The 10,428-nt window shown below is 36.8% G+C and overlaps 5 protein-coding genes across 5 annotated transcripts; 3 read left to right on the plus strand and 2 right to left on the minus strand. All coding sequences in view use genetic code 12, as the record gives it.

Annotated features, from left to right (window-relative positions):
• Window positions 1–819: 819 nt before the first annotated feature.
• SMI1_2 (Cell wall assembly regulator) lies at window positions 820–2,565 on the plus strand (the record flags this gene model as incomplete). Its single annotated transcript, XM_001526226.1, has 1 exon — window positions 820–2,565. The coding sequence occupies one exon, from the start codon at window positions 820–822 to the stop codon at window positions 2,563–2,565; it is 1,746 nt and encodes a 581-aa protein (XP_001526276.2).
• Window positions 2,566–2,753: 188 nt separating this feature from the next.
• Window positions 2,754–4,103, minus strand: ALG10 (glucosyltransferase; the record flags this gene model as incomplete). The annotated part of the gene is made up of 1 exon (XM_001526227.2): window positions 2,754–4,103. One exon carries the CDS (start codon window positions 4,101–4,103, stop codon window positions 2,754–2,756), a length of 1,350 nt encoding a protein of 449 aa, XP_001526277.2.
• Window positions 4,104–4,871: 768 nt separating this feature from the next.
• PVL30_003678 (uncharacterized protein) lies at window positions 4,872–6,603 on the plus strand (the record flags this gene model as incomplete). The annotated part of the gene is made up of 2 exons (XM_001526228.2): window positions 4,872–5,829; window positions 6,002–6,603. 2 exons carry the CDS (start codon window positions 4,872–4,874, stop codon window positions 6,601–6,603), a joined length of 1,560 nt encoding a protein of 519 aa, XP_001526278.2.
• Window positions 6,604–7,203: 600 nt separating this feature from the next.
• Window positions 7,204–8,130, plus strand: PIN3 (protein that induces appearance of [PIN+] prion when overproduced; the record flags this gene model as incomplete). Its single annotated transcript, XM_001526229.1, has 1 exon — window positions 7,204–8,130. The coding sequence occupies one exon, from the start codon at window positions 7,204–7,206 to the stop codon at window positions 8,128–8,130; it is 927 nt and encodes a 308-aa protein (XP_001526279.1).
• A 324-nt stretch (window positions 8,131–8,454) lies between these two features.
• Window positions 8,455–9,366, minus strand: PHB2 (Prohibitin-2, subunit of the prohibitin complex (Phb1p-Phb2p); the record flags this gene model as incomplete). Its single annotated transcript, XM_001526230.1, has 1 exon — window positions 8,455–9,366. The coding sequence occupies one exon, from the start codon at window positions 9,364–9,366 to the stop codon at window positions 8,455–8,457; it is 912 nt and encodes a 303-aa protein (XP_001526280.1).
• Between the last annotated feature and the right edge of the window lie 1,062 nt (window positions 9,367–10,428).

A 10,428-nucleotide genomic window follows, 5' to 3' on the forward strand; every position in this document is an offset into this window, starting at 1 on the left:
GAAAACAAAAGGGAACAAAGAGAAGATGGGCAAGTGTCTATTTTTTTTTTTTTATTGGATAAATTGATCAATTAATTTCATTTGACGGTTGACATTTTTACCTCATTGGGGGGGGGGGGGGGGGGTTTGAATTGTACGGAGAAGTTTTCCCTTTTTTTTTTCCTTTTTTTTTATTTATTTTATTTTTGGTTTCCTGACTTACTTCGAGTAAGTCCCACAGTCCCATAGTCTGTGCGTCAAGACGCGGGCGCGTGTCCCATTAAAGTCACCGTAGATTTATTTTCCCTCGTTTCACACTCATATTCAAATTGTCTTTGTAATTTAACAAAATCACGTTTCACGAAATTATATATATATATATATATATATATATAATTTTCCATTTCTGCTAGCTAACTGACACAATTATATATGAATAGGCAATAGGAAGAAGATTGGTTATCTTTACTACTTTTGTTATCATAATTATCACCACCACCACCAAAACCACCACCACTCGTTAAACTAACAACGCAAAGGTTTCATTTATCTTATTACCGCCATTTTTAATACAGTACAACAGAATCAACAAAAACTAGGAATAAGTTTTATCAACTTCCTCTTTATTACCATTTTCACCACCATTAGCTCAAAATAAAATAAAAAACAACAACCAACAACTGTCAAATCTATCGATTTGTCGTTGTATTTTTTACTCATATTTTCCATTAACGAGTACTGTGTTTTTAAATTTTTTAACTTTTTAATTTTTTGTTTTTATATTTCTTTCATTTTCTTTTCTTCCCCCAAAAGAGTTATTTTACTTGCCAAATATCAGGTATGACATTAGGACAAAAGTTACGTGAGTTGATATATCTACTCAGTACAGACGACAAGTACTCGGAATATGACTCGAGAAAGTCTTTTAATCGTGTGAATAAGCCAGATACCGAGAACTTATTGGGTGGAGCAAGTGGGAGAGGAGTCAACACCAATTATGCAACAGGCAGCCACGGCTCGGAAAACAGTAGCAGCAGTGGAGGGTCATTCGAAATGGCAAGCAACCTTGCATCGGGCCAAGAGAACAATAATCCAGATGCTGGTGTGCACGAAATGAAACTAGCATGGAGACACATTAAGCACTGGCTACACAAGAATGCACCGGACATTAATAGTTCACTTCTGAGCAAATGCACATCAGACGATTTGAGAGATTTCCAGAAAGATTTGAACATCACACTTCCAAACTGTGTGGTTGCATTCTTCAAGCTTACTGATGGACAACTGAACTTTGGTAGCAGTTTGAACATTGAAACCAATGGACTTATTTTTGGGTTAAAATTAATGTCATTAGACGAGATCATGGTGCAGACGGAGAATTGGCGTAAAGTTTCAGATTATATAAATAACGAAGCCAGGCTCGAAAACTACAAGCTGAATAACTTGAGTAAATTGCCAACGTCGCATGCTAACAACGGTCAATATCAGAAAAAAATTGGATTGGGCGTCGGTGTCAATACCAGTAGCACTACGAACCTCATCAACATCAACAACAACAACAACAACAGCAGCAACAATAATAATAATAATAATAACAGCAATAACAATATTAATAATAACAACAGCAATAACAATAATATCAACACAAGCGAGATGTCATCACGCCGCACATCATTTGATTTATCGCAAGTGGAATCCCGATCGAGCACATCCACCACTTCACACGATGCACTGAATATAGAAACCGCTACGAAAAAACACAAGACAAAAAAGATGCCTAGACAAAGAGCAATACCACCAGGGACTATACATGAAACTTTTGCCCACCCTATGTGGATCCCAATGGTGACTGATGAAGTTGGTAATTATATTGGTATTGATCTTTGCCCAGCTTCACAAGGTGTTATGGGTCAAGTTATTCTTTTTGGAAGAGATTTTGATTTCAAGTTTCAAATCGCCGAGACATGGGGTGATTTCTTGTTAATCTTTGCCAACGATTTGGAAATGGGAAACTGGGACATCAAGATCAACAAAAAGAATAACTACGGCGACTTGTTTATAGGAAGTGAAGGTGATTTGGTATTTGTTGACAAAGAATCGTCATTGGAAATACCGTATTTGGAGATTTTGAAAAGAAGAGCAGTTAAGAAATGGATGTCTAGCTTGGATTTGGAAAAGAACATCAAAATCCAGAATGAAGGTGCAAGCAAGGAGCTGGACAAAGGCGCGAATAATGAGCTTGTGAGGGAACTTAAAGAACACGAGCAATCAATTCTTACGTTAAGCAATAAAAACTATCAGTCCATCGACACATTTATCAATAAAAACTTGGATATCATTGATAACATGAAGAAACTGGAGGTTGAGCAACCGATTGAGATATTTACTTCAAAACTGCTGAAACAAAACAAGGACAACAATATTAGACCTGCTAGTTTAGGCAAGGAAAAAGTTTCCGGAAAGAGCCCTTTATCGCAGGAAGTTACTTTAGAAGTAAACGAGGCTGATCCCGTTCGTGTGAAAGGCAACAACACTAGCGCAACAGCCTCTGAACAAATATTAGAGAATATAGACATAAAGGATTAGACAATACCGGACTTTTGAGGTTTTTTTAAAAATTATTTTTCAAGTATATTTTATGCATTTTATATTGATTTAATTTTCGTTTTTTCAAGTCTGCTTTTGCTTTCATTATGTATTCCTTAAATAAATAAAAACAAAAAAGAAAAATAAGGAATAAGAAGAAATAAAAAAAAAAAAGGAATAGTAAAATTTTACCAAATAATTCTCTGTATCTTTCCAGGCTCACTCCACCACGTAAATGTGTAATTGAAAAACACAAGACTCGTAATTGCATTGATGATGTTCAACCAAATGAATTCCAATAAATTGGCATATCCAGTGCTAGGAGCAATGAACAATCTAAAGATGAGCAACGGGACAATGTAATATCTTGGCTCGAATAATGGCGAAGGTGTAATGGTCAAGATCGTAGCTGTGATAAAACCCAAAATCAGTATTGGCGATAAACCAAATTGATGTCCTGCTCTGTATATCGTTGCAACGCAATTGTAAGTAACAAAATGGTACACTGGTACTGCCAAGTAGGTACTGTACTTGGTGTTCAACAATCTCCTAAAGATGTAAAATGTATAATGCCTATTATCAGCGAGCAAGAAGGGGTGCACAATAGTAAAATTATTGATGATGTAGAAAATCGCCCACGATGCTAACATATTAAAAACGAGATTAATACCATAATTACCAACAAGAAACTTAATATACAAACTCAAAGTTTTCTTACTCAACCAAATGGGCCATGTAAAAAAGTTTACAAATGTGAAGCAATAAAATATCTGTACAAGATGAAGCTGTACTTTGTGGTTATCCTTATCTCCAAATGTAATGCCTCCATTGTATTTAATAAATAAAGCAAACAATGCAAAGTTGACAATATAGCCAAGCAACTGCAAGTGACTTTTAAAAGTCGTCTTGACAAATTGTATGATTCGATTGCATACTCCACTATCACGGACAATTTGTCGATCAATATAGACTGTGGCAATAAACGCAAGCCAAACAATATTTGTTTGCCTTAACCAAAGGCTCGCAAACCCCAACTGAGCACTCCATATTGGATGCTGTTTTGAACGAGTTGTGACAAAAGCCAATGATCCCAAAACTAAAACAGTCGACCAAACATCAGTATAGAACAAAGAGTAATAAGTGAACAATAATGGCTGTGCAATTATATTAACCGTCCAAAATCGATTCACATTCGACTGCTTAATTTTCTTTGCTATAAAGGGCAATGCAAGTAAGCCACCAGATAAGTTTAAGGAACGCAAAACATTGTCATTTTGGCACAAGCCATGCGTCATGGTGATAAATTCCAAAAGCTTTGTGTAGATTAGACCCAAGATGTATAGTCCTGGGGGCGTGGTGATTTTGTTGTCCCAAATGCTGAAATTATATGCACAATATACTTGGCATTGTCGAAGATGGAATATTTCATCAATGAATGGGTCTTGGAGGTGCTTGGTTGTAAGGAGGAAAATGTACCCTACGAATAAATAGAAAGCTAGTGTACATAATACCTTGACCTTTGCGAGCCGTCGCTGCATTTGGAATTGTGATGAGACAACCAATGGCATATATGCTCAATTGAGTGAATAATAAAACAGAACTAGAAAGATGTGTTGTACCATCCAGATTCAAGTCGTATTAATCATAAGTAATAGGAATTTTTTTATAATTCTGTCTTTCTCCTTTATCAAAAAAGGTACCGTTTACCATTTCGAAAAATTGTATCAACAACACATGGTAGCATATAATTTTTACAAATGCTGGGTAACGGATTTTGCAACCAAAAAAAAAAACTTCCTCCGTGTCATAACTATGATCTGAATGTTTTCACAACTTTGATTAAAACAGAAAAAACCAGAAAAAAAGGAAGATCAGAAACAAAGTGAAAGCATAACAAAGTGCATGAGAAGAATAAAATTCAAAATTTTTGTTTTTCTATTTTTTACTGTCCCTTTTCTCTTTTCTGTTTAAAAGATTACTGGTTTTTAGTTTGAATACCAGTACTTTGCTAGACAACAGAAACATAGAGACGTATTCTTAAAGCTATAATCAATTGAAAAACTAAGAGTTTCTTAAAGTAATACAAAAAAAGAAAAAAAAGAGGTCTTTAAAGTCGTTATTATTTTTGCTCCAGAAAATCACCTGTCCCCCCCCTCCTTCCTCCTTTCTAAAATTGCTAACCAAACCCGTTTAAAAAGTGCTTCAGGTTTTATTTGATTTTCTATTTTACTAATAGAAAAAACGACAGCACACGAGCCAATCAATTAATCAAATAATCACTTGATTAATTAAGTGAGCAGTCAAACATGAACTCTCCAGAATCTATGTTGGCAGATGATCGTTTCATTCCCGCAACTACATCGCCACAGGCATATAAATCATTTCTGCCTTTGTTTGAACCGGTGAATAACATAGAAAACTCGAGTTTGAGAAGAGCCGACTTATCAACTAGAGATGATGCATTTTACAGTCGATCTCTTGAGCAACAGGATCCCGAATCTTCAATCACTTCTAACAACTCGTATAGCTCCAGCGGTACAGCTTTAAGCAGTCCCGAATTTAGTTCAATATTTCTCAGCATACGAGATTTACACCAAGAAGTTGTTGCGGAAACATTAGGCTTTACCCAAGATACTAAAGTGTTCCAATTCAAGAAAAGTTATACTCATAGACCTGATAATCAGTTACATATTGAAGAAAGATTGGGGCTCAGACCCAACATTTGCCAAGACCAGGACCGAATTTCAAATATAATTTTAAAGTCGAAAATGACAAAAAAAGAGAAAGATACTCAACTCAAGACTATCTTGGCAAATGACATTTTGCAAGCACCGGGGTTGCGCAATGACTACTATTCCAACTTGGTAAGTTGGTCTAGTTGTACTAACCGCATTATAGTTGGACTCGGAAGTAGGGTATACATTTGGGGTGGCGATGATTATATCAAACTTGTTGACTATGATAATGATGAGCTAATAACAGCCATAAGCTGTAGTCCCAGTGGAGTTTTGGTGTTGGTTGCATTTGCGAATGGCAAATTGGCGGTGATTGATCAGAATGAGGACACCAATGAAGTACTCTGTGAATACCACATGAACAATGGTCACTGTATATTCTGTTTGACATGGTTCAATGATGAGCAACTCTTTCTTGCTGGAGATGATTCTGGTAAAGTATATACTTTTGAAATAATTGTTGATCCATTTGGTAATATGGAAATAGACGAGTTCAACAATTTTCAATGTCACCAGCAGCAAATTTGTGGTATGTATTATTTTACCTTCAATTCCTTCTTAAAAAGTCAATGGTAGGAGAAAGGGAAAGGGAAAGGGAAAGGGAAAGGGGAAGAGAGAAGTGAGGAGGAAAAGGCCTGGCAATCAGAAAATTTTTCGAATATTTATACTAAAAAGAAACTTGTCTTGTGTTGTATCTATAGGTATTGTTTTGAATTCCAAGAATAATGAATTAGCTGTGGGTGCAAATGATAATTGTTGCACAGTTTGGGATGTGCTGTGCTTGAAAGCGCCTGTTTTGAAATTTGTGCTTCCCCACAATGCGGCAATAAAGGCTTTGGCATACTGCCCTTGGGCAACGTCGCTCTTGGCCACCGGCGGTGGTAGCAAAGACCGCAAGATTAGGTTTTGGCATACTTTGAGTGGCACTTTGTTGAATGAATTTTACACCGATGGACAAATTACCTCTTTGATCTGGTCTAGGTACAAGAAGGAAATAGTTGCGACATTTGGATTTGGCGGCTCTACAAAATCAAACCTCATGCGTGTTTATTCATACCCAGCAATGAAACCAATAGTGGAAGTCAATGCCACATGCAACCTAAGAATTTTGAGTGCAGCAACCAGTCCAGATTTCTGCTCCATATGCGTAGCAGCAAATGACTCTACTATAAGAATATATGAATTGTGGAAAGTGTCTTCAGAAATTGCTTCAAACCCTAGTTGCAGAGCTCCGGGTGCATATGGGAGCGAGATCATAGAGTTAGTAGAAGGTGTAGATAAATTGGGCCCAGTAATTAGATGAATACATTGAAGTACCGGCAAAAGCTGCAATATCTGTTAACTCGCCATAATGTTTCAAATGGGACTGCACTTGAAAAACGTTAAAACTAAAATTCTTTTCCACCTTTCCATCTTTTCCGTTCTTGTTTCGTCTTTCTTTTTTCAATTTTTCTTTTTTTCTTTTTTGCAGTTTCTCCGATAATGGTCATTACGAATATAGTTAAATAAATAAAAAATTGGCTGGGCTGTGTGAGGTAGGGGCGGAAATATTAAGGGGGTTCAGGGAGGACGAAGAAAAGAAAAGACAAAAGTAACTCTTAACATGAAATAGTGTTGGTAAGCGCACTAAGGTTGGCTTTAAACCCGGAATTAAACAGTAAATCACTCTCTTTCATACTTCTCCCTCCTCCTCCTCCTCCTCCTCCTCACAATCGAAAAAAAAATAGTTAAGAATTACTACTAACAAAATTACATCATAGCGATTCGTGATTTGACACAACTACCTTTTTCCTTCATAAGTTCAACAACACAACAGAAAGATTTACAGAAACACTTACCCAAACACCCATACAGACATCTGTAGTATAGAAATCAAAAACGAAAGCATACATTCACATCCAATATGTCTGCTGCTTTAGTCAACCGCTCTTTGACAACTGTTCGAACAGAGCTTGAGTTCTTGAAGGATTCAGAAGTTATCACCGAGGCTTTATACGACAAGTTAGTCGCTGCACTTCCCACAAAATACAAAAAGGACGAAAAGCCATGGGATGTTGATGCCTTGCAAAATAATGCGGACAGTAGTAGTAATTATACAAATGGCAATAGTTATAACAGTACAGAGAAGTTTACGGTGGGTGCAGTAAAAGTTGCTACAGAGCAACAAAAACTACCACCTTCGAACCCAGATACAGAACCTGCACCTTCATACAACGACAAGGTAAACCAAATTTCCGAATCATTGTCCAAGACAAATTTGAAGCCACCTGCATATCCCCCATCTGATCCATCACCAGTTGGGTATTGTATGGCCTCATATGATTATAAAGCACAAGAACCAGATGATATTTCACTCACAAAGGGGGATAAAATCGCGGTAACCGAACACTTATCAGAAGATTGGTGGAAAGGATACAAGGCAGGTACAGGTCGTGACAAGGCCGGTGTATTTCCCTCAAATTACGTTAAGGTGATCTCTGAACAAGAGTTTAAATTCTCGCATAAAGATGCAGCGGCTCCACCTTCTCCTAACCCATATTCTTCTTATGGTCCACCAGCGCCATACGGACAACCATCTCCATATAACCAGCCATCTCCAATGCCTCAACAACCCTCCTATGGCGGCGGATACGGATTCCCACCTCCACAACAATACCAGCAACAATACCAAGTAGCCCCTCAAGCTGCACCTCAACAAGTACAACAAGTTCAACAACAGCCCTCCGGACGCAATGAGGCATTCAAAAAGTACGGTAGTAGGTTTGGAGAGGCAGCATTGTTTGGTGCAGGTGCTTCAGTGGGTGCAAATATTGTTAACTCTATTCTTTAAAGGAATAGACTTTAGATCGAGTTTTTAAGAGCCCATTTGCTTATTGAAGTTTAAAGCTTTCCTTTTTCAATCTCATTTTTCGATCTTTTTAGTTTATTTTTGTTGGTTTACTGTTTACTGTTTATAGTTTAGGGTTCATAGTTTAGGGTTCATAGTTTAGGGTTCATAGTTTAGGGTTCATAGTTGATGGTTTTGTTCAATTTGAGGTGTTCTGGTTAACATATTCGTTCCTCTTTCTTTTTCTCTTTTTTTTTTTTTTTCTTTCCTTTTTTTTCTTTCTTAGAATTGTGCGTTGCAAGTATTTCCTATTTACATCTAAGTTTTCTATTTACGATTGTTTCGACTGTCAACAACTGTATTCAACAATAATGTGTCATTGTCCAATAATATTCTATTTGGCGAGGCGGATAATATGTTTGCAATTTCCCTAGCTGTATCCAATCTCTTCAATTCAACATAATCTCTAGATTTTTTAATTGCTTCACCAATCAACTCAGCCGACTTGGCCTCACCTTGAGCCTTTACAACCAACTGCTGCTTCTCTTGGATTGCTTTGTCAACAATAAACGCTGCTCTCTGGGCGTCTTGCTGTGCAATTTGTTTTGCTTCGACGGCAGCACTAAATTCTGGAGAGAATGTCATGTAAGTCAATGAAACATCGTCCAAGGCGATATCAAACTTGGCAGCACGGCGAACCAAATTCTCGCGTACCAATCTTGAAACTTTTTCTCTCTGTGTGATTAATTGTGCAGCGTTGAACTGAGCGACAACTGATTTCAACACTTCATTGACAATGGATGGCAACACTTTCTCTTCATAGTTCAAACCCAAAGAAACAAATATTTTAGGAAGTTTCAACACTTCAGGTTTGTACAACACTCTGCATGTGATATTCACCATTTGTAAATCCTTGGTTCCCGTTAAAGAGGCAATTTCCTTTGGTTTAGCACGAACATCGTAGATAATTGGTCTTTGAAACCAAGGGATGACAAAATGAGTACCTTCAGGGTAGATCTTTTGTTGAACACCATTAAGTCTTGAATACAAAATACCACGTTGACCACCCTCAACGTTGAAAAGTGCATTTTCTGCAAAGAGCACAACTCCTCCTAAAAGAAGAACTCCGCCAATTCCACCAAAGATTCCGAAAGGTGTCTTTGGTCTCTTACTACCACCTGCTTGTTGAGCCCTACGTCTCAATTCGTTAGATAAACTTTTCCAATCTGGATTGTTCATTTGTATTTTGGTTGATTAAATGACTAGGATGCCGTGAAATGTGAGTTTTCGTTACTCGTGATCAGTGATGTGGGGGAATGGAAACTAGAAAGGTTTTTGGGGCAAAAAAAAATCTAAAGTTGCCGTCTGGTTATGTCTCGCACATTTGTTTGGTGTACTAGAGAGCCTCTCGCATGAGAATATTTTTAAATTCAAATTCTCTCTTTTTTTTGTATTATTATTTTTTTATTAATTTTATTAATTTTATTTTATCTTTTTTTATATTTTTATATCTTATTTCATCTGTTTGTTCAATTATTCTAGTATCCATTTTTATACTTACTTTGCCTCCGATTTACCCACACATGGAAACTGTTTAGAGCCAAAGAAAAGACTACATCATGCTCTTTTTTTTTTCAAAATCTTGTTTGTTCTGATGTCATGTATCGTTTATATTTTATTTTATTTTTTCTTCATTTTTCTTTTTCATTATATAAAAGATAAAAGGTATTGTATAAAACTATGTACAACTGTCGCATAGCACTGTCACAAGTAACAAGTGTACGACTGCTGAGCATCGGTTTGAGCTGGTAGCTCACCGATACCAGCGGTTTGAGTTCGTGACTTGATAGGCTATATTCCAACTAAGTGTAATTGTCAATGATCGCACCTATAAAGGTCTCAATGCTCATAAGTTAAGAGAGTAAATTGTCTCATACAAAGTCACTAGTAAGGAGAATCGTGAGAGTATACACTCTGCACGTTCACCTAGTGATTTGTGTTCAATGTAGTTGACCGTATAAAATCTATATTTTACCGATATTTCTATATAATAGTGATAAGTTAATTTTACCACTTCTCGTTCCTATTTATATAAACTCATCTTGTTTGAAGTTTCAAGTTTCCTATGTCGTGCAATATTCTCCAAATATTCACTTAGCGGAAACGAGGGCACAGAGCGTCCAATGTGTGTCGCACTGTGACATCCTCCCCCCCTTCAGAGTCTGAATGAGCGATACGGCCTTATTTTCATTGCATTTCGGAAAAAATTGATTTGAGGTAAAATAACTGTACAAATTGATG

Source organism: Lodderomyces elongisporus, chromosome 4 (genome assembly GCF_030384665.1).
Source record: "Lodderomyces elongisporus chromosome 4, complete sequence".
NCBI classification, from domain to species: Eukaryota; Fungi; Ascomycota; class Pichiomycetes; order Serinales; family Debaryomycetaceae; genus Lodderomyces; species Lodderomyces elongisporus.